Raw genomic sequence first — 24981 nt, 5'->3', positions numbered from 1 at the left:
TTACTATTTCCATATTGCAGACGTTCAAAAATTCAACTACTCATTTCCTGTATCTAAGATCTGTGGAACAGATTGTAGTTAAGGGTTAGGTGTCCTGGAGCAAATAGAACCTAGTTTAAAAAATTCATTTGCAGATGTTTCTTGTCAATGTTGGCTTGGGAGATATGGTTTCTTTTTGTTTCCCATTGAGGCAGTTGCAGAATTGTTGTCGTAAGCAATTTACTGGTATTTTGCATTGCTACATTTTGTGTAGTTTTGGTGACATAAAATTTCTCAACTCACAAGTTCAATCTTCAGTTAGCATTAGAATGAAACATTGTGCCAAAGTTGATTATATGCATGCTGTACTTATTAATATCTAGTTTGACTAGCTACTTCACTACTGTCATCAGCTCAGCAACATTCATGGCTATTGGCTTGAACTCTTTTCTCCAGGATTTGAGAATATAATTTGGTTGAAAGTACAGTACTGAAAAAAACTGCTTTATTGAATGTGCTGTCTTTCAAATGAGATGTGAAATGGTGGATGTGTTTGTTTATTACAAATGGTTGTAAGATACTCCATTTCACTGCTCAAAGAGAAACAGCCTATTCAGGCCTTGCTCTCTCCCAACCCCCACTCATCATCTTGTGGATTGTACACACTCTGTTGCTGTGCACTGGATGTTTGAGGTGTCAGTCGAGGAGGTGGTTTTGTCTGAGATGATACTGAGCTTCCTGATTGTAATTGTCACTGCACTCATACAGGCAAGTGGAGAGCTTTCCACTACACTCCTAACTTCTGCCTGAAAGATGCTGGGCAGGTTTTGGGAAGTCGGGAAGTGAGTTAGTTGCCTCAAAATTCCCACCCTTAAACCTGCTCTTGTAGCCGCAATATTTATTAGGCTAGTCCATTTAAACTTCTGGATAAAAATAATCACCAGCATGTTGATAGTGTGAGGTTCAGCAGTGTTAATGTAATTGGATGTTATGGGGAGGTGGTTAGGTTCTCTCTTGGAGATCATTATCTGGCACTTGGGGGGTGCCAATGTTCCTTACCACTTAAGTCTGATTGTCCACTGGATATGAACTGCTTCATTATCTGAGGAGTTGCTAGTTAAACTGAAGGCATTGATAATCATCGGCAAAAATCCCCATTTCTGACCTCCTGATGGAGAAAAGAGAATTCATGACAGCTGAGGATGGCAAACCCATGGGGTGGGATTTTCTAGCCCATCCTGTTGATTTGGATCTTTCAGTCCCTTGGATTCTCTCGAGCAGGGTAGACGAGCTGTGCAAAATGCCGTTGGCAATGGCAGGACTGGAAAATTCCACTGAAGGGACAGGGGAGACACTGCTCTATAGAAATCCTACCACCCTGTCCTGGAGTTGAGATAATTGGCATTAAATAACCCAAACCATGGCCAGTGGAGAGAGCTTTCTCCCTGATTCCCACTAACTTCAATTTCTCTAAGGCTTCTCGATGTCACGGTCAAATGTTGCCTTGGTGTCAAGGGCAGTAAGTGTAACCTCATCTCTGGAATTCAGCTCTTTTTAACCGATGTCTGAGTGGTCCTGGCAGAACTTGACATCGGTGAGTATGATTTGAGTGTAAGTGCTACTTTTTAGTGCTGTCAGTGACACTTTCCATCGCTTTTATAATTTGCTGATAATTCTGATTGGGGTGGTAATTGGCCGGATTGGATTTGACTTTTGTGGACAGGAAGGAATGTTTTAAGATGTTTTTGAAAGTGGGTATGGAGGCGTTGAGGCAGAGAAGAGAATCTGAGAAGGCAGGGACATTGTGGCTGAAAGTACATCTATTGATGCTGGAGGAAAAAGCAAGAATGAGCTGCATGCTTTTGTCAGAGGAGTGGAAAGTGTTGTAAGGCGTATTGATCTGGCTATAGTCACTGTTAGGATCCAGTTGAAGCCATCGAGGAATTTAAAATACCATTCTGGAGAAACTTGCGCATACTTTGAAACTTCACTAATTAGCAATCTTCATTAACCAAAAAAAGACATCTTATTGACATGCCATTGTAGTCTTTAGAGTTCATTGTTCCCTAAAAAGCAATGTGAATTAAAACTTTCTGCAACAACGTTTCAGTGGTTAAATAATTACTGATTTTCTTTTGCAACGAGCAATCTTAAAATATTCTAACGCACAAATGTTTGCAATAACAAAGATGTAGCTACTTATGCCGATCTTGTGTTGTACTTCATGCCATTCATTGCAAAACAGCAATGTAAATAATGCACTGAAAGCCTATTAGCTCTGTCTTAGTTTAGGAGTGTTTATAGCTGCCAGAGGAAGTAAGATGTCAGTGAAACTGTCAATGCTCGATTAAGATAATTAGCTTTTTGTGGACTAATTACATCAGGGCAGGATGTGAGGTTTCAGGAACATAGCTGCTGCTGAATTGAGATGCCTGCATTTATTGTTGCAAATAACCTGCCTCCCTGGGTAATAACTACTGATTTTAAATGCATCATCACACTGGTTGCGTTTACTAGTGAACTATTTGTAAAGGTGTTTACTGAAGTGAAGAAAGCAATGCCATGGCTGTAATTGTGTGAGCACAGCTGCCATTTCCTGTGTGGAATGCTTAGCTCTAAATCAGCAATTTTACTGAGATTCAGCACAGCAGAATGTCCTAAAATCATTCGTTAAAAAGTTTATTTATTGGTTTTTGTTAATTGGCAGTGCTTCATCACATTTTTTTGGATATAGACGTTTTTCCTTCTCTATTTATATATCAAGATGTGTTAGACTTTATACAAATGAAAATAGTTTTCACTAAGTCTATCTTTCAGCTTTATTAGAATTGATGTGGCCACTTTACTGATGCAGATGTTTCTCGTCCCAGAACAAATTGTCGTCATCTGCGTGATTTAGAAAAAGGACAGGATTTGCTGTGTACGTTTTTCCAGTCAACATTACAGAGGAATGGATAAATTTATGTAGTTCTAATTTATCCTATGGATTCTAACGTTACAGTCCGCTAGAGTTGAGAAGAATGAGAGGTGATCTCCTTGAAACATACAAAATTCTTAAATGCTCAACTGAAAGGGTGTTTTCCCCTGGGTGGGATGATGGAGTGGGGGGTGGTTCTTGAACCAGGGAACACAGTCTCAAAATAACAGATGAGGAGGAATGTTTTCACTTGAGGAGTGAATCTTTGAAGCTCTCTACCCCAGAGGATTATGGAGCTTCAGTGAGTGGCTACATTAAATACAGATGTTGGCCGCCTCTGCATTCTTGATGATACCTGCTCAATCCTGGCCTTGTATTGCCTCAACCGCAAGCTCTAGAATTCCCTCTTTACATTTCTCTGCCTCTCTACCTCACTTTCCTCTTCAAAGGCAGTTTCTTTAACCAAGCTTTTGGTCTGACCTATTAACTCCTTGCAGTTTGATGTCATACTTTGTCTGATAATGCTCCTGTGAAGTGCTTTGGAATGTGTCTTTATTGTTATCATAGAATCTACAGTGTAGAAGGAGGCCGTTTGGCCCATCGATCCTGCAATGACAAAAATCCCATCCTCAAAACCCTACATATTTGCCTTCCTAATCCCCCTGACACTGCAATTTATCATGGCCAATTAACCTAACCTGCACATTTTTGGAGTGTAGGAGAAAACCCATGTAGACATGGGGAGAATGTGTGCAGACTCCACACAGTCACCCGAGGCCGGAATTGAACCTGGGCCCCTGGTGCTGTAAGGTAGTAGTGCTGACCAATGTGTCACTGTGCTCCCTATTTAAATTCCACTAGCTGCCATGGTGGGATTTGAACCTGTGTCTGCTGATCATTAGCTTGGGCCTCTGGATTACTATTCCAATGACATAACCACTACACCACCATCTCCCCACGTAAACATAAATTTTAAGCGCGTTCTAACTTGTGCGTTTTAAGAGATCTTAAGGTTGAATTAGAATTTTGTCACGAATATGAAAATTATATTTAAATCCTTTTCAAGTTAAATTTTCCCAGTGAACTCATGGGACGAAGTTTTGTTTGTATCTGCACACAAGTCTGGGAAAGTACATCAGTGTGGGTAGAGAGGAGCTGAGTGGGTCAGGATGGGACAGAGAATTTGTGCAGTAAAGTGCATCAGAGCCTGAGGTTTGTGCAAGGGTATAGTACTTGAAAAGATTTAAGACTTTTTATATGAAATTGCAGAAACTCTCACAAAGATAGAAGAATTTGTGCCTTAAATAGAGATAAATGGTTTACATTTAATCACTGCTATGATGCCAAGGTTACAAAGTGACCAAGGTTGGGACATAAAGACTCCAGGGTAAACAGAATTCCTAAAAGATAGGTGGAATGGAAAAGAAGCAAGGATAGCTCTGACCACAAACATTGTACGAGCCAAGATTCTTGCTCATTAATCAGGCAATAGAGTCAGTATGGGTGGAAATTAAGTACAGGAAGACTTGGAACACGGGTGGGAGTGGTTTACAGCCACCTAATGGAGGGCCTAACCTACATTATTGAACAGGATATCAAACAGATTATTGGAGCTTGTAGCAAAGGTAGTATAATAATTGTGGGGGTTGTGAATCTTCATAAAGACTGAACAAATCAAACTGGCAAAGGTATCTGGAAGATGAGGTGGTAGAATTCCTTACTGATGTTACTCCAGGAAACTATATTGTGGAAACAAGTAAGGGTAAGGCTAAGACTAATTAATAATATTGTCGTACAAGATCCGGTGGGAAATGTTACTATCCATCCTTTTACTGTTGTGGTTGTAGAGGTTGATCTATGGGTAGCAGTACCCACAGCAACTGACCTGGATCAATAATATTAGCCCAGTGTTGACTGACCTTTTTTTAAAGAACATAAGAAATAAGAGCAGGAATGGACCATTGAGCCTACTCCACCATTCAGTGCGAACATGACTGATTCAATTGCATTGGCTCTTTTCCACCATCTGGTTTTTTTTTGTCCTCTGGTTTTCCAGTGCCCTTCCTGCTGAATGTCTCCAGGCATGCTGGTCAACTGTGAGGACTTGCTATGCATCAGCACCAATCACAGACAACCTGAAGTCTTGCTTGCAGATATCCCTGTGCCACAAACATGAGCAACCTCAGCCTCATGGCAATAGGAAGCTCATAATGTGGCCGTCATCCATTTGACTCAGTCTGTTGGATCCATGCAACAGGAACTACTGACTGCTTCCATATTTGGCACTGTTACCAGGAGGTGCCCAATATTCATCTGAGGCAGCCATGATGATTATAGTATAATTCAATTCCATGTTTTGATCAGGAGGGAAATTATCCGTCCATTTCATTCTGCATTCCCATTGAGACCAGATGAAGTTTTCAAAGTTTTAAATCAACCTTTATTCGAGCTACAGCAGGGAAGACTGTCTTCCACGAGGTGGCATACAGACTTCCCTAGTGATTCATGTCATAAGCAATTATACTTTGGTTATCATGCAAGTAATTTAGCAAGTGGGATTAGGTGGGCAGGTCAGAGTATTTTGTGCATCAGTGCAGGCTCGATGGGTCGAAGGGACTCTTCTGCTCTGTAGTATACCAATCGGAAGTATCCATTTATTCTGAAGTCATTGATATCCTAGTATAGCTAATAGTTCTAATTAGTTATTTATGTCAGGTGAATATAGTTAATCAGTTACAGTCTCTATATACTTATCTAATTATAAGAACATAACATAAGAAATAGGAGCAGGAGTAGGCCATCTAGCCCTTCGAGCCTGCCCCGCCATTCAATAAGATCATGGCTGATCCGTTGTGGCTCAGTTCCACTTTCCCGCCCTCTCCCCATAACCCTTAATCCCCTCTCTTATCAAGAACCCATCAACCCGCTTCTTAAAAATATTTAGCGAGGCAGCCTCCACCACTTCAACGGGCAGAGAATTCCAGAGATTCACCACCCTTTGAGTGAAGAAGTTCCTCCTCAACTCCGTTCTAAACCGCCTCCCCTTTATCTTGAGGCTGTGCCCCCTAGTCCTACTGTCTTTTTTGAGCGGGAAGAGTCTCTCCACCTCTATCCTATCCATCCCATTCATCATCTTATACGTCTCAATGAGATCTCCCCTCATTCTTCTAAACTCTAACGAGTACAAGCCTAGTTTATTCAGCCTCTCCTCATAGCTCAATCCCCTCAACTCCGGTATCAGCCTAGTAAACCTCCTTTGCACTCCCTCCAGGGCCAAAATATCCTTGCGCAGGTGCGGCGCCCAAAACTGCACACAGTACTCCAGCTGCGGCCTCACCAATGCCCTATACAGCTGCAGCAAGACCTCCCTACTTTTATATTCAATCCCCCTCGCTATGAAGGCCAGCATCCCATTCGCCTTCCTGACCACCTGCTGCACCTGCAAGCTGGGTTTTTGCGACTCATGCACAAGGACGCCGAGGTCCCTCTGCACCGTCGCCTGCTGCAGTTTTTTGCCACGTAAGTAATAGTCCTTCCTACCATTCTTCCTACCAAAGTGGACCACCTCACACTTGCCAACATTAAATTCCATTTGCCATTTCCTGGCCCATTCGCCCAGCCTATCTAGATCCTTCTGCAGACTCTCCACACCCTCCGCACAATTTGCCTTTCCCCCAATCTTGGTGTCATCAGCAAATTTCGACACCCTGCACTCGGTTCCCTCCTCCAGATCATCTATATAAATGGTAAATAGCTGAGGCCCCAGCACCGACCCCTGGGGCACCCCACTAGTCACCAACCGCCAATCCGAATAGCACCCATTGACCCCCACTCTCTGCCTCCTATTTGACAACCAATCCTCTATCCACGCTAACACCCTACCCCCAACTCCATGTCCCCTGACCTTCTGCAATAACCTCTTGTGAGGTACCTTGTCAAACGCCTTCTGAAAATCCAGAAAGACCACATCCACCGGCTCTCCTCTATCCACTGCCCTAGACACATCCTCATAGAACTCCAGTAAATTTGTCAGACACGACTTCCCTTTAATGAAACCGTGTTGCGTCCGCCCTATCAAGCAATTCCCTTCAAGATGCCTCGCAATTTCCTCCTTAATGACGGATTCTAACATTTTACCTACCACAGACGTTAAACTAACCGGCCTATAATTCCCCGCCTTTTGCCTGGCACCCTTCTTAAACAACGGCGTAACATTAGCCGTTTTCCAATCTTCCGGCACTTCCCCGGAATCCAGCGACGTCTGGAAAATAACCACCAAGGCATCCACTATCACCTCCGCCATTTCTTTCAGAACCCTCGGATGCATTCCATCCGGTCCTGGGGACTTGTCCACAATCAGCCCCTCCAGTCTGTCGAGCACCACCTCTCTAGTAACAGTAATGTCATTAAGACCCTCCATTCCTACCACCTTTCCATCGCTAACACCCGGCAAATTATTCACGTCCTCCTCTGTGAAGACAGAAACAAAAAAGTTATTCAAGACCTTAGCCATATCCCCATCCCCTACCACTAGCTCCCCTTTCTCATCCTCTAAAGGACCAACGTTCACCCTAGCCAGCCTCTTCCTTTTTATATATTTATAAAAACTCTTGCTATCCTTTTTTATATTAAGTGCTAGCCCAGCCTCATAGCTTCTCCTACCCTCCTTTATCAACTTCTTTGTCAATCTTTGTAGTTATTATAGTTAATTATAGTTACTAATGAAGCACATCTACATAGCTACATTATCCACACCTGCTCATCCTCTTGTCCCTTGTTCAGCTTGTTTGTGCAGCCAATCTGTAAGTGTGAAAACTGCACAGAAACACAAGCTTCCCAGGGAACTTGTTCTGGACTCAATTCATAGGAGAACTCTGCTGCACTGTGACTTCAACCCCTTCAAGTTTAAAAATGACAACCTCAAATCACAAACAAACACATTAAACTTAAACAAAGCTAATTGCATGCTTATGGTGGATTTGGTAAATAGACTAACAGGTATTGTGATATATAAACATTTAAGTAAATAATTCAAAATGTTCAACAAAAGTATGTTCCATTGAAAAACAAACTGAGTTTACATTCTATGGAGTGGGAGACTTCAGTGTCTGGGAAACACGACTACATATCGATCTGGCTGGGCCCTAAAGATATAGCTGTTAGACTGGGTCTTTGGCAGATGGTGAAGGAACTAACGAGAAGAAATAAACCATAGAATCATAGAACCAAATCATAGAACTCTGCAGTGCAGAAAGAGGCCGTTTGGCCCATTGAGTCTGCACCAAACACAATCCCACCCGGGCCCTACCCCCGTATCCCTACATATTACACCCACTAATCCCTCTAACCTATGCATCCCTAGGCACTAAGGGGCAATTTCTTAGCATAGCCAGTCAACCTGACCTGCACGTCTTTGGACTGTGGAAGGAAACCAGAGTACCCAGAGGAAACCCAGACAGACAGGAGGAGAATGTGCAAACTCCACACAGACAGTGACCTGAGCCGGGAATCGAACGCAGAACCCTGGAGCTGTCAAGCAGTAGTGTTGACCACTGTGCTACCGTGTCGCCCATACTTAACCTCATCCTCACCAAGGCCTGATCCAACCCGGATTTCTCCTCCGAATTCCTCCTGATGGCGTATTGGTATTATCACTAGAATTTTAATTCCGAATAATCATGCCACAGCAGATGGTGGAATTTGAATTCAATTAAAAAAAATCTGGAATTAATAATTTACTGATGACCGTGAAACCATTGCCGATTGTCAGAGAGACCCATTTCCTTCACTTCAAGGAAGGAAATCTGCTGTCCTTACCTTGTGTGCCCCATATGTAATACCAGAGCAATAGCAATGTAGTTGACACTCTCCTGCCCTCCAAGGGCAACTAGGGATGGGCAATAAATGCTCACTTCTCACAAATGAATAAAGATAAGTGAGTTTCTAAACTCCACTTCCAAAACAAGCTTTAAAATCTTTCACAAACAACTTTCCATTGGCAAAATCCAGTCCACATTTTCAAATTGCTCTTTTAAATAAAGCTTCCATTCCACTTTGAACAGTGGATCCAGGTTTTACATCACCCCCCTTTAGAATTTCTTTATCCTGACTACTGTACAAACTATTTAGAATTGCTTTACAACTCTTGATTCCCAGATACACTATTTAAGTTGCATCAGAAGTTTGAGTTACCTCTGAAATATGCTGTTCCACTTTAAATCTGGTTACTACAATTTATCGCTTTAACTTGGAACATTTTGTTTACAATTCCTTGAATTCTTCTGAACAATATCTTGGTCTTTTTTTTTAAACTTTGGAATGACGCAAGATATTCTTGCTATCCCAATTTGCTGGTTATCTGGACAGTAACTTGTTCTCTGGGAAGCCTATCTTTTGTCTGTCATATCCAGTCTTTTTCGTGGCAGAGTTGAGAGATATTCGCTCCTTGATGATTTTCTTCAACTGCAATATATCCAGCTAAAACTAAAACTTAAGAGCTGTTGTAGCTTACAAAGCCCCCAGTTGCTAAACAATCACTGCTAATTTATTTACTCTTCACGCTGTACCCCTTTTAAACACAGCAGAATCACAGTTGGAACCGAAGCAATTCCCACACAGGGATACCTTCTTCTAGTATGAATGTAACTATAGGTTTTACCCTTCTGGGAGCAGAAACCTTAAATCAAACTCGCTTAAAAAGGCACCTTATTTCTAATGTTTGCCCATACAACAAAAATCCCGTAAGTACCCCTGTTTTCTTAACACAATATAATAGGCAACATGTCATTTTGAAAAGGCTAATTAATTGATAATTATCCCTAATCTCTCTCCCCTTCTCCATAAGAACGAAGATAGGGTTGGATAGGTAGGAATGTTTGGGTTGAAAAATTTTAACCTGAAAAGAATAACTTTGTCAGGAAAAGAAACCGTGTAATTACCTACCTTTTGGTATAGTTGATGATGGACCTGTGCATTTCCAGCATTTCTAATATTCACTCCAGATACATTTCGTTTTGATTTATTGTGCTGTATATAATATACACCAACCGTATTTTCACCAGTTACTGTTTTCTTCTGTGTTTTCTTGAGAATTGTTGTGTGGTGCACAATGTTCTGTACTTAGGAAGTTTTTGTTTGCAACTGTTCTTCTTAGCTTAAAAATTTCCAGCCTAAACCCTCCTGCTTAGCCACCTCCCTCTCCATCTTTAAGGCCAAAGGGAGAGAGATTTATTGACCTCTTTCAGGATTGCATGATGTCTATTATGTTGAGTTATGTTGAACATGTTAATTTTCAGGAACTGGCCCTGTGCTGTACTCGAGTTTCTTTTTGAAGCAAAGTGTGAAAGTGATATCCATTCAAAGGTCAAATGATTAAAGAATGTCTCTCGATAGGTGAGAACAATCAAAATAGATGGTGTCTGTTGATGGTCTCTGATGTTCTTGGCACATATTTATTATTCTAGTGTTAGATTTAAACTGTTAATATATTGATCTTCAGCTTTTGGCTCGCCTTACTGAGGTTTCCGCAACTCTTAGTATTTGAACAGTAAAACAATCTGGTTAGTTTGGCAATTCAGAATTCTTTTTAAAACAATAAACGCACGTTGTCTGTCAATCTAATCATGACTATAAGGAGCTGAACAAGTGGTATCAAGGACATGGTATAGGGTTTAGTGCAGAATGGATGGTCAAAATCATTCTGCTTGATTTTCTTTTCATAGAAACATAGAAGATAGGAGCAGGAGGAGGCCATTTTGCCCTTTGAACTTGCTCCGCCATTCATTACAATCATGGCTGAGCATCCAACTAAATAGCCCAATGTGGCTTTTTTCCCATAACCTTTGATCCCATTCGCCCCAGTTTGTGGAGATTTGCGGTTACTTGAGTTTAGTTATTATCCAGGACTAATTATACCCTAAAAAACTTTCACAGCAACTCGCACTTGACTTCCTCAGACATACTGTGTGAAAGTCAGGTAATGTGAAGAAAGCCTAGTTCACTTTGTATGTTAGAAGATGACATTGTGCCACAACTTGTATTGTGTTTGTGATCTGGTCAATCTGTGCCTCTCGTTCCTTTATATTGTACTTTGCACAGACTGGGATGAACAACATAACTGAAGTTTAACTTAAGGAGACCACCACTTAAGATCAAGTGTATAAAAATATTGTCTGATTTCGAGAATAAATTGGATATAGTTCTTGGGGCTTAAGGGATCAAAGAATAGGGAGGTGGAGGGCACGGAGGAGGAATGGGATATTGAATTCGATGATTAGCCATGATCAAAATAAATGGCGGAGCAGGTTCGGAGGTCCGAATGGCTGCCTCCTGCTTCAAGTTTCTATGTTTCCAAATTGTAAATTTGACTTTTAAGTGCCCTGAAATTGCATGACTGGTGTATATTATGTATGCTGATTACATATGAATATGCTGCTGCACATCAGCAGACATGTCTCTTGACAGAGAGTAGGTTGAGTTCCAGCGGCAAGGGAACCTCTACGACTGGGGATCTCCCAACTGGTGCAGCCTTCATCCACCATCACAGCCATTGATATCGTATGAGTATCTTCTGCCTGATTTGGCATTGAGGACATGTTTTGGATTGTTCTTTGTCTTGTTCCTCCCCTCTGGCATTACCATCATGGGTGACCCTGCCAGGAGTTTAAGGCTCCCAATGGCACTGCTCTCGGGATCAACGGAACATTGAATCCTCTTCAGCATGGTAAGATGGCAATCCGAGGAAAGCAAACGTGTTAACAAAATGTGCCACAGTAGAAGAAGCTTCTACACAGACGAGCCCTGTGGCATTGGTGAGCGGTGACAGGGACAGGACCCCAAGACCTGGAAATCTCTAGCTGCAGACCGGCACAGGCAATGAAGTTTGATTCGGTCATCTCACTCTTAGAATAGGAACATTTTTGCAGCTTTCTTCATGATTGCGTAGCCTTAAGGATTCACTCTGCTCGCCCTGCGTGGGAAAAGTCTGGAAAGGATGCCCTAACAAAAACAGTCTGTCCTGTCTTCAATCTGGCAGGAAAATTGCATCCAGCAGACTCATCTGCTTGCGGTCAGAAAATCAAAGTTAAACTCAATCTCCAAACCTAGAATGTACGAACGCCCATGGGTAATAAGCAAAACAATTAACTGGGACAGAGAAACTGCTCTTGTTGCAAGTGAACCCAGGCATTTCAACATTGACGTTACTGTCCTGCAAGTGACCTGAAGATCAGGCGAAGGCCAGCTGAGGGAAGATGATGGTGGTTACACCTTCTGGAGCAGAAAACCTGAGGATCAGTCAGCAACAAAATTGAATTCATCAACCAACTCTCGGAGCTCTCTGGCATGAGAGTGTCATGATTCTCCGTCTACAACTTGCCAAGAATCAGAAGGCAATGGGCATGAGTGCCCATGCCCAACCTTTGATGCCAATAATGATCCAAAGGAGGCTTCCACTCCACCCTGGAGACCATACACTGCAACATTTCCAAAGAAGATAAGGTCATCCTCCTTGGGGGGTTTCAACATCAGAGTTCGAAAGGACTCTGAAGTCTGGCAAGGAACCATCAGAAGGGAAGGAGTTGGGAATTAAAGTTTATTTTATTAATGTCACAAGCAGGCTTACATTAGTACTGCAATGAAGTTACTGTGAAAGTCCCCTAGTCGTTGCCTTCCAGCGCCTGTTGTGATACACTGTGGCCATGCTAAATTGTCCCTGTGTACCTATTCAGCCATCTTTCAGACTGGTAGGAAACCAGACTACTCAGGGGAAACCCATGCTGTCTTGGGGAGAATATGCAGACTCTGCACAGACAATGACCCAAGCCAGGAATCGAACCCAAGTGCACTGAGGGGCACCGTGCTGGACTACAATTCCAACAATATTCTCCTGCTTGCCACTTGTGTGGAACACTATCATTAACATACCAGAAAAATAAGCTCAAGACTAACTGGAGACAGCCATGATCAAAGCACTTGAGCATGATTGACTTTGTGATCGTCCGATCCCGAGACCAAATGGGTGCCTTTGTCACCAAAACAGTGACTAGTGCGGATGACTGCTGAACAGACCACCTGCTCATCCACTCCTCTGTCCAGCATGCTCCTGAAGAAACAGCTCAGAAAAAAAAAATCAAAGTTGAGCAGCTTCAAGAGCCAAACATACTGGCGAACTTCCAATAATGTCTTCTCCAAAATTAAGTGTCTTCTAATGGAGTGGAGAAAAATTGGAAAGAGTTGAAGACAGCCATCATCTCAAGCTGTGAAGAAGCCATTGGCTACAAGACTAAAAAAACACCAAGACTGGTTTGATGAGACCAATCGCATTTTGAATTGATTTGATTTATTATTGTCACATATATTAACATACAGTGAAAAGTACTGTTTCTTGCGCACTATGCAGACGAAACATACCAAACGAAGGAAACCGAGTGTAACAGTCTTAGCTAGGGTGTCAAGAAAGCTCAACTCAGTACAAGGTAAGTCCATTCAAAAGTCTGACAGCAGCAGGGAAGAAGCTATTGTTGCATAGGTTGGTATGTGACCTCACTTTTCCGTCTCCTTCCTTTGGGAACGAGGTACAAGAGATGTGGAACTGAGCCACGACAGATCAGCCATGATCTTATTGAATGGCGGGGCAGGCTTGAAGGGCTAGATGGCCTACTCCTGCTCCTATTTCTTATGTTCTTATTATGTTCTTATGTCCGGGGTGCGTGGAGTCCTTAATTATGCTGGCCGCTTTGCCAAGGCAGCGGGAAATGTAGACAAAGTCAATGGATGGGAGGCTGGTTTGCGTGATGGATTGGGTTACATTCACAATCTTTTGTAGATCCTTGCAGCCTTGAGCAGAGCAGGAGCCGTATCAAGCTGTATTACAACCAGAAAGAATGCTTTCTATGGTGCATCTGTAACAGTCATGAGTCATAGCTGACGTGCCAAATTTCCTTCATCTAAGAAAGAAGCAGCATTGGGCTTTCTTAACTATAGAATCGGCATGGGGGGACCAGGGCAGGTTGTTGGTGATCTGGACACCTAAAAACATGAAGCTTTCGACCCTTTCTACTTCATCACCATTGATGTAGACAGAGACATGTTCTCCTTTACGCTTCCTGAAGAACGGTTTGATCAAGCAGACGCAGCACAGATTCATGAAGGGGAAGTCGTGTTTAACGAATTTATTGGATTTCTGTGAGGATGTGACTAGTGCAGTAGACAGAGGGGAACCGGTGGATGTGTTTTTAGATTTCCAGAAGGTGTTTGATAAGGTGCCTTGCAAAAGATTAGGGTGCACGGAGTTTGGGGTAAAGTGTTAGCGTGTATTGAGGATTGGTTGTTTAACAGGAAGCAGAGAGTTGGCATCAGTGGGTGCTTTCCTGGTTGGCAGTCGGTGACTAATGGAGTGCCGCAGGGATCGGTGCTGGGGCCTCAACTGTTTACTATTTACATAGATGATCTGGAGGAGGGGGCTGAGTGTAGGGTAACAAAATTTGCTGATACGAAGATGAGCGGAAAAGCGAATTGCGTGGTAGGTGCGGAAAGCCTGCAGAGGGATTTGAATGGGCTGAGTGAGTGGACAGATGGAGTATAATGTTAGCAAATGTGAGGTTATCCACTTTGGTAGAAATAATAGTAGGAGGGATTATTACTTAAAGGGTGAAAAGCTGCAACATGCTACAGTGCAGAGGGACCTGGGGGTCCTTGTGCACAAATCACAAAAACCCAGTCTGCAGGTGCAGCAGGTGATCAAGAAGGCGAATGGAATGTTGGCCTTTATAGCGAGGGGGATAGAATATAAAAGCAGGGAGGTCTTGCTGCAGTTGTACAGTGCACTGGTGAGGCTGCAACTGGAGTACTGTGTGCAGTTTTGGTCCCTGCATTTGGGAAAGGATATATTGGCCTTGGAGGGTGTACAGAGAAGGTTCACCAGGCTGACACTGGAGATGAGGGGGTTAGCTTATGAAGAGAGATTGAATAGACTGGGTCTGTACTCGTTAGACTTTTGAAGGCTGAGGGGGGATCTTATAGAGACTTAAAGATAATGAAGGGGCTAGATAGGATAGAGGTAAAGAGATTCTTCCTGCTTAGAGAGGATAGCAGAAGTAGAGGGCACAGCCTCAAAGTAAGGGGGGGGGGGGAAACAGTTTAGAACAGAGTTGAGGAGGAACTTCACTCAAAGGGTGGTGAATCTCTGGAATTCTGTGCCCATTGAAGTGGTGAAGCTGCCTCGTTGAATATATTCAAGTCACGGGTAGAATTCTGATCGACAAGGGAATTAAGGGTTATGGGGAGAAAGTGGGAAAGTGGAACTGATCCACTTCACATCAGCCATGATCTTATTGAATGGCAGGGCAGGCTCGAAGGGCTAGATGGCCTACTCCTGCCCCTATTTCTTACGTTCTTAACTTAAGTCGATGACAATCTTCTTCATCCGAGACTACTTTGACAAGCCTGTGCTTGGCAAAATGATGTAACCAGCAAAGCAAAGAGGAGAGCTCTCCAGTCAGCAAAACTGGAGGTAAGATGTAGAATGAGGGAAATAAGAACCAATGGTGCACTGAGAAAGCTAAGAATCTACAACTCTTCACAGACAAGCATGTCACCACAGGCTGCTTCAGTGCCACCAAGGCAATATCTGGGCCCAACACCCTGACATCAAACGTGCGAAATATGGACAGAATCCTCCTGAGGGACTGAGAAAACATCCAGCCTTCGATGGAGAGAACACTTCAAAGAACTCCTAAGCAATGGTACTATCATAAACAAGAACATGCTTGAAGAAATCCTGCAACTTCCCGTCAGAGATTAACTTAGGCTCCCACAAAGTGTGGACGAAGTTGAAACTGCTGTTAAACAGGAAAAATGGAGTGAACGGGATTCCAGCAAAGATTTTGAAACTTGGAGAAGATAAGATCACACACCATCACCATCAGCTGCTCCTGAAAATATGGGGCAGAGAAGAAATTACTGCTGATCTCAAGGATTCCGCATCGCCACCATCTTCAAGAAAGCTGTGGGAACTGTCAAGGAATCACCATCAGGAAGATCATTGCCCGAGTCCTTTCTAACCACCTTCACCCAGTGTCTGAAGTAATCTTTCTGGAAAGCCAGTGTGACTTCTGACTAAACCTTGGAACAGTGGACATGATTTTCACTGCTCAACAACTTTGAGAAATGCTAAGAGCAGCATCAACCATTTGTATATGGACTTCATCTATCTGACCAAGTATTGTGCCTCAATCAATCCAAGTGCTATGGAAGACCCTGTCAAAGGCTGGGTACTCATAGAAATTCATTTAACATTCTCTGACTCCACGACAAGATGTCTGCAACAGTCCTCCCCAACTGAATTAAGACAGACTCTCAGTCAGGGCTGGAGACAAGCAGAAATGTGTCATCGCCTCCACCCTTTCTCCATTTTCACCGCCACCGTCCTTCACCATATCCAGGACAAGCTTCCCAGTGTAGTGAATGTCATCTGCAGGATGGACGGAAAATTTTTCAAGTTCAACTGATTTTTAAAATTTTTACTTGATTTATTATTGTCACATGTATTAACATATAGTGAGAAGTATTGTTTCTTGCGTGCAATATAGACAAAGCCTACCGTTCATAGAGAAAGAAATGAGTGTGTGCAGAATGTAGTGTTACAGTCATAGCTAGAGTATAGAGAAAGATCAGCTTAATGCAAGGTAAGTCCATTCAAAAGTCTGACAGCAGCAGGGAAGAAGCTGTTCTTAAGTCGGTTGATACGTTACCTCAGACTTTTGTATCTTTTTCCTGACGGGAGAAGGTGGAAGAGAATGTCCGCGGTGCGTGGGGTCCTTAATAATGCTGTTGTTTTGCTGAGGCAGTGGGAAGCGTAGATGGAGTCAATGGCTGGGAAGCTGATACATGTAATGGATTGGGCTACATTCATGACCTTTTGTAGTTCCTTGTGGTCTTGGGCAGAGCAGGAGCTATATCAAGCTGTGATACATCCAGAAAGATTGCTTTCTATGGTGCATCTGTAGAAGTTGGTGAGAATCTTAGCTGACATTCCAAATTTCCTTAGTCTGAGAAAGTAGAGGCATTGGTGGGCTTTCTTAACTATTGTATTGGCATGGGGGGGACCAGGGCAGGTTGGTGATCTGGACACCTAGAAACTTGAAGCTCTCGACCCTTTCTACTTGGTCCCAGTTGATGTAGACAGGGGCATGTTCTCCTTTTGACTTCCTGGAGTCAATTACCATCTCCTTCATTTTGTTGACATTGAGGGAGAGATTGTTGTTGCTGTACCAGTTCACCAGATTCTCTATCTCATTTCTGTACTTTGTCTCATCATTGTTTGAGAACTGACCCACTATGGTGTATCATTGGCAAACTGTTGGAGGTACACAGTTATACGTAGTATTGTAGGGAGCTGAGAACATCAGCTTTGTGGGGCACCGGTGTTGAGAATGATTGTGGACAATGTGTTGTTGCCTATCCTTACTGATTATGGTCTGTGGCTTTGGAAGTTCAGGATCCAGTCGCAGAGGGAGGTGCCGAGGTTCAGGCCATGGAATTTGGGGATGAATTTCATGGGAATAGTAGTGTTGAAGACTGAGCTGTAGTCATTAAGTAATAGTCTGACATAAATAGGAGCCTGCTTGAAATCCAAGAAGAAAATTACATTAATGTCGCTTGTGGAACTTCAGTATGTAGGTGACATCACCATTTCAGTATGTAGGTGACATCAGAAGGGAATCTCCAAGCCATGCTTGATAACTTCATGGAAGCGTACTGAAGAATTTGGTCTCGCCCTTAACCTAAAGTAGACTCAAGTTGTTTATCAACCCAATCCAGGGAAAGATTCAGCCTCTCCCACCAAGAGCGGTACTATCACTGCTGTCTGAGATGCAATATCTGCATCAGCTGGGAAGACAGGCATACTTGAAGGAGCTAAGAGGCCATGATCATCTGAAACCAACTCTGGGCTGGCCATATGCTTAGGATGTCAGAGTCTCGACTACCAAAGAAAATCTTCACCCAGCTCAAGGAAGGCCGCTAAAGAAGAGGACGACAAAGGAAGCTTTTCAAGTACACCCTGAAGGATTGGGGGCAGCAGAGTGGCACAGTGGTTAGCACTACTGCCTCACAGTGCCAGGGACTCGGGTTTGATTCTTAGCTTGGATTATTGCCTGTGTGGAGTTTGTACATTCTCACTGTGTCATCGGTTTCCTCTGGGTGTTCTGGTTTCCTCCCACAGTCAAAAGATGTGTGAGTTAGGTGGATTGGCCATTGCCAACTTGCCCCTTAGTGCCAGGGAGACTAGCTAGCATAAATGCATGGGGTTATGGGGGTAGGGCCAGGGTGGGCTTGTGGTTGGTGCAGACTCAATGGGCCAAATGGACTCCTGCACTGTAGGATTCTATGATTATCTCAAGAAATGCAACAAAGATGTCAATGTCTGGGAGACCCTTGCTCGGAAGAGACTTACTTGGAGGAACCTCCTGATTGAAGGGATGCATTCTGAGAAAGTGGTATCAGTGATCTGGAGTCAATGGACTGAACCCACCTTGTGGAAATACTTGCCAAGTGTACAGTTAGTGATATGGCTGTAGGACCACATATGCAAAGACCCACCGGATCCATGACCAATAACAGAGTTGCTTTGGTGGACAATGATATTTGTTAGTGATCATCGAAGAAAATGCTGATTACAATGTTTTTTTGAAAAATTGAATTAGATTCCATATAAGAAACAGGGATTTCATTAATCCTCAATGCAACAATTGCTTTTATTAATCTCTTCATGCATAAATTAATTTATTCTTTATGAATCAATTTGAGAAATCCCTACAAAGGTTGTACAGTTTATAGATAAGTTATTGAAGCCTTAAAGAAAGATCTTTTTTCCCCATTTCAGTTAAGCCACCTGTGTTCCAAAGAAGTTTATACTTTGCCAGCTGATTTTTAAAAGAAAGTTGCTTTCATTGGAGGAAAGGGAAGATTGAAATATTCAAGTGCAAACTGTGGTGAATCTTCCAAGACGTTGATCAAGGAAATTTGTTGTCACTGGCTAATAAAAATAGTGAGAAGCAAAATGAAGCATTGAAATGCATGCTTTGGTTACAATGTGGTGATGATGCATTTGCAAAATGAAGACAGTTAGGGAAGTCAAAAGGGTTTAAAGAAAACAATGCCATTTATTTCCTTGGGATGTGCCAAAGTGCTTCACATTTGCTGAATTATTAAAACTTGTGCTCTTGCATACCCTTCATGTAATTCCAAAGTTTAAATTAAATGCAACAAAAACTTGCCAAATTCTATTTTGTTTCTGTTTTGATTCATTGCAGACTGTGTATTTGAACATTTTACTTTCATTGTCATTGTACGTTTATGGTACTCATATCAGCCATTGCTTATCGCAAAGGAGCGTGTTGATAGTGTTTTTGGAAAAAAGGTTTTTAAATTTAGCCATTAAAAAAAATTGTTTCTTAAAATGTTTCTGGTTGCTTCCAGGCTTTTGTACAGTTTGGCTTTCAATGCAAGATTCATGCGACATCTTTGGAATTTGATCACATCTGTAACAACTAAAATGATCACAGGGTAAGAATATTAGATATGCAGGTGCTGCTGTCTACATTGTTAAACATTTGCTGTTTGTCAGTCATACTGATAATCAATTACCAGTTATGTTGCACAAGATTAACATGCATTTCTTATTTTGGGAATAGAATGGTTATGAGACTAAAAGTATGGCGGTGAATCAACAGTGGAAAACATTTAAATTTTAAAAGTAAAATTTTATTTACTAGTCACAAGTAAGGCCTACATTAACACTGCAATGAAGTCGGTGTGAAATTCCCCTAGTTGCCACAATCTGGTGCCTGTTCGGGTCAATTCACTCTAACCAGCATGTCTTTTAGAATGTGAGAGGAGACTGGAGGAAACCCATGCAGACATGGGGAGAGCATGCAAACTCACACAGACAGTGACCCAAGCTGGGAATTGAACCTGGGTTCCCCTGGTGCTGTGAAGTAGCAGTGCTAATCACTATATTACCATGCTGAAAACTCTTTCAAAATTTCCAACCAAAAAACACAAATTGAAAAAGAAACATAATTCCATGGTTTAAAACTGGAAAGTGAAGGATTGTGTTGGATTAAAAGAAGAGGCTTATAATGTTGCATTGAAGGATGAGACTTTTAGAACTGAACAAGTTATGACAAGAAAGTTCATGTTAGAATGAGAGTAAACTTGCTAGGAACATAAAGAAATTTAACAACTTTTGCAAGTATATGGTAATGAAATCGAGTTAGTTATGTAAATGTTGTCCTTTAGAAGCAGAAGAGATATTCTTGCAATGCATGAGGAAATAGCAGAGGTATTGAATAAAAATCTAGATTGTCTTCACAGTGGAAGATGAAACAATGCATATCTAGAGATTAATAAGGGTGAAGAGCTCTCTGTCTCTCGCCCACTCTTTCTCTCTCTCTCTGCCTGTCTCTCGCACCCCCCCAACGCCTTCAAGCTCTACAGTGTTCTCCCCTGTCAATACTGCTAACTGCTTCTCATTTCTTTTGCTTTATTCCGGTTTGTGAACAGCCTCTGTCCAGAATTATGAATACCCCGTCTTCTCCTTTTGTGAGCCAGGTCTCCAGTATCACCACAACATCATTCCTTCTGACCTTGAACTCTCCATTCTTTGCATCATTCCTCACATTTGCAAAGATGCACTGTACCCAAACTAAAATTTTATTACTTTAGCTCATATGCTAAATATAGCTAATACTTTGCTGTTGCCCATTCTAGTGCACTCTCTCACTCTCTCTCTCTCTCACTCTCACTCTCACTCTCACTCTCACTCTCTCACTCTCACTCTCACTCTCACTCTCACTCTCACTCTCACTCTCTCACTCTCACTCTCTCAATATTCTGTGCACTTTGGTATTCCCTTTCATAAGGGAAATAGTAAGGTGCAGACTTTGACCTCTGGAATTTAATGTCATCCAAATATGATCTCAAGTTGCATGAAATTTGTCATCACTTGCCATATTTGTGAAACAATGGTTCTGTAAACCTAAATGGCAATGATTCACAAAGCTGTTCAGTTTTTTTGGTCTGGATTGAAATTCATCTGGAATTGATCGGACTTTAATATGTTCTCGTCACTTAAAACTTGGGAGAAAAATGATTCTATGAAATGCTAAATCATTGCTGACCATTTTAGGGATTCTTATTAAATCATCCACTCGTTGCCTTGGCATGCTCCCAGATTACCACATCTTCTGTTAATGGGAGCTCTGCCCTATTAATTAACATGTAATTTTATTCATTAAAAAATTCTCTGTCAAGTCTTCTGAATTGTATGGCACTGTGGATGAATTTAACTTGTAACCATTTTTTTTGATTGCTGTACATTTTGCCAAAGTTTGTGTCACCAGCCAGCTCTTTAGCTTTATTTTATTTTGTGCTTTATTTTACCAAGTTTATTTTTGGGGTAGACACAAATAGGAGGGACTGTTTTCTCCAAGTTTTATAACCAGGTTATTGGCACAATTATTGCTTTCTATCACAGGATATGAGTGGATTTCAATATATGTAAAGTGCTTAATGGAATTTTTATACTGGGAATGTTTGTGTAAATGGCCGACTTGACTGAATGATTAATTGCCTATTTTGTGGCATTTCTATATTAAAGAATTTGAACAAGAACGTTTGGTCAAAACAACTCAAAGCTGAAGGAACAAATCTGAGGAGAGAGGTCACATAACACATCTTTGTTGTTGGAAGCCACCTTGAAGAGATTGAATCTGTATTGATTCTGCACACAATCTCCCCCACACCCAAGCCCACGTTTGCATAACCTTCCATTTTAATGAGCATAAAATTCAGCCATCAGTTTTTGGTAGAAAGTCTGAAAACACATTTTCTTGGGCACAGAAGTAGTTTGTGTGCCTCACTCTGACCTGTTTATATTTGGTCACGTTATGGGAGATTTATCGCTGAAGTATCATCCACCATTTATTTTATGCAGGTTTATATTATTTTCATGTAAAATACTGAAAAGCGTTTGACTATTTACTGAAATTAAGCTATTAATGCTATGTTTCTGTGCATTTAAGGTCTATGGTGTCACTGCTTCAGCTGATATCACGAGGATCTCCAATGTCACTTGAGGACTCGCATCGGATCATACCTCTCTTTTACCTCTTCAGTTCCCTCTTCAGCCATTCTCTTATTTCGGTACATGACAATGAATTCTTTGGAGAACAGACTCAAGGAGGTAACCTCAATAATTGTTGCTTTTTTGTGTTGGATACTCCAGGTCTGCTAATTCAGTGCTGAACGGCTATACAAAATATTTTCACAAGTACATTAATATGAACAGTTTTTTAGATTAACTTCATAACTACACTGTCTTTCTCATTGTTATTGGTGTCAATATTTGAGAGACAGTAAAGCCAATGTTACTTTCTTAAAAACTTAATTTATGGGATGTGGGCATAGTTAGCCAGACCAGCATTTATTGTCCATCCTTAGCTGCCCTTCAGAAGGTAGGAATAATGGTAGGAAGGATTATTACTTACGTGGAGAAAAACTGCAGCAGGCGACGGTGCAGAGGGACCTCGGGGTCCTTGTGCATGAGTCGCAAAAACCCAGCTTGCAGGTGCAGCAGGTGGTCAGGAAGGCGAATGGGATGCTGGCCTTCATAGCGAGGGGGATTGAATATAAAAGTAGGGAGGTCTTGCTGCGGCTGTATAGGGCATTGGTGAGGCCGCAGCTGGAGTACTGTGTGCAGTTTTGGGCGCCGTATTTACGCAAGGGTATTTTGGCCTTGGAGGGAGTGCAGAGGAGGTTTACTAGGCTGATGCCGGAGTTGAGGGGGTTGAGCTATGAGGAGGGGCTGAATAAACTAGGCTTGTACTCGTTAGAGTTTAGAAGAATGAGGGGAGATCTCATTGAGACGTATAAGATGATGAATGGGATGGATAGGATAGAGGTGGAGAGACTCTTCCCGCTCAGAAAGGACAGTAGGACTAGGGGGCACAGCCTCAAGATAAAGGGGGGGCGGTTTAGAACGGAGTTGAGGAAGAATTTCTTCACTCAAAGGGTGGTGAATCTCTGGAATTCTCTGCCTGTTGAAGTGGTGGAGGCTACCTCGCTAAATATTTTTAAGACGCGGGTTGATGGGTTTTTGATACGAGAGGGGATTAAGGGTTATGGGGAGAGGGCGGGAATGTGGAACTGAGCCACGACAGATCAGCCATGATCTTATTGAATGGCGGGGCAGGCTCGAAGGGCTAGATGGCCTACTCCTGCTCCTATTTCTTATGTTCTTATGTTCCTAAGGTGATGGTGAGCTGCTTTCTTGCACTGCTGCTAGTTTTTAATTAAGATCTTTTTAAGATTAAACTGGGGAGTGAACTTCAAACTATCCCTGGTGGTGGCTGCTGTCAAATGTGCCTTGGTGAATTGTCGTAATGTATTGCATAGATGCTATGCACGCTGCGTTGCTGGTTGAGGGAATATATGTTTAAGGAGGTGGATGGAGTACTAACCACGTGGGGCTGCTCTGCCCTGGGTGCTATCAAGCTTCTTGTGTTGGAGCTGCACTCATCCAGCCAACTGGGGAGAATATTCCATCACATATCTGACTTGTGCCTTGTAGATGGTGGACAGAGTTTGTAGAATTGAGGTAAGTTACTCATTGCAGAATGTCCTGTCTCTGACTTGAGCTCCAAGAAACAGTATTTTATGGCTGTCCCAATTTGGTTTTTAGTCACCGATGGATTTCTGCCACCCTCCCCTCCAGAATCCTGATAGTTGATTCATTGATGGTAATATTTAATGGTGAAGCAATTGGATGTCAGGTGGAGTGGTTTCTCTTGTTATCTCTTGTTCTCTAGCACATCTTATGTGCTATTTATCAGGCCTAGGCCTTTTGCCTAGGTCTTACTGCATGAGGGCACAGAGTGCTATGGTACTGAAGATTGTGCAGGCGTCAGACTACTCTTGACCTTAGACAACAGCTAAAGACGTTTGGGTGTAGGTCACTACACTAAAGCTCCTCAGTTCTGGGGCTGAGATGCTAGACCTTCAACAACTGTAATTATCACCTTTTGTGCTAGATGTGACTCCAATCTGTTTTCTCCTGAGAGTGTTTGGAGAGCTTTCCTCCTGAATCCCAATTACTTCAGTTTATCAGGGCTTCCTGATGCTACACTCTGTCAAATCAGGAAAGCAATTTTTCAGGTTATACAAATTGAATTGAATAATTCTGAAAGGAATAAAAAGTGAGAAATGCCTGCAGGCAGTTGTCCTAAAAATGTAATTTGAAGTTGAAGTAGGTTTGTTTGCTGAAATCAAAAATGTAGGGATGCTTCACTGTAATTTTGCATTTCTGTTTTCTTAGGTGTGGGTCAGCAACCGCCAACAATGATGCCATTCACTTTAAGAGAGTTAGTGACATTATCCCGTTGTCTTCGGGATGCTTGCCTTGGCATAATTCATCTGGCATATCCAGAAACTAAGCCAGAAGTTCGGGAGGAGTACATGGTAGCGTTTAAGAGTATTGGTGTCCGAACCAATACAGAAATGCAACAACGGATAGAATCTGAAAGAAAAAGATGGATTCAGCTTTTTAAGGTAGGATGTGTTGGGGAGTAGAAATTCATAAACCATACTTCCTATCTGTTTAAATTGCAGATTTTAATTTATCCTCAGTTGAATATTAAACCCAACAAATAATTTGAAATTAGTGTTAAAGGGTTTTGTTTTTGTCTCCGAATGGACTGATTATGAAATTATTTACTGATGGGACAACTGTTAATATGCAGCACCATTGAATGCTGATTCCTTACAGTCTCTAACCTGTTGGCATTGTGTACAAGAGCAAAGTGCCGCTCTTCTGAAAAGAGGGTAAACATAGGAATTGGAAGCAGGCGTAGGCCATTTGGCCATTCGACCCTGCTGCACCATTCATTTTGATCATGGCTGATCGTTGAGTTTAATATTGATGAAACTGAAAGGGTGATCTGACTTTCACTTCTAATTTGTATCCTGTGCTAACCAATTACAGAGCAAGATTGGCTGAAGGTGGGAAGTCCCTAATTAAGAAATGA

General features: G+C 42.1%; 1 protein-coding gene across 2 annotated transcripts in view; it reads left to right on the top strand.

Annotated features, from left to right (window-relative positions):
* The window catches only part of ube3c (ubiquitin protein ligase E3C), a 147028-nt gene that overhangs the window by 37857 nt on the left and 84190 nt on the right, over positions 1-24981 (top strand). For both annotated transcript variants that reach the window (XM_080212861.1, XM_080212854.1), the window contains exons 12-14: positions 19376-19462; positions 21982-22142; positions 24273-24505. In XM_080212861.1, coding sequence (XP_080068987.1) covers positions 19376-19462; positions 21982-22142; positions 24273-24505 — 481 coding nt within the window. The remainder of the gene's footprint in view (positions 1-19375; positions 19463-21981; positions 22143-24272; positions 24506-24981) is intronic.

This window comes from Carcharhinus amblyrhynchos, chromosome 2 (assembly GCF_965287045.1).
Source record: "Carcharhinus amblyrhynchos chromosome 2, sCarAmb.v2.hapA, whole genome shotgun sequence".
Lineage (NCBI taxonomy): Eukaryota > Metazoa > Chordata > Chondrichthyes > Carcharhiniformes > Carcharhinidae > Carcharhinus > Carcharhinus amblyrhynchos.
The sequence above is the reverse complement of the archived record's forward strand: the minus strand, read 5'-3'. Positions and strand labels throughout refer to the sequence as shown.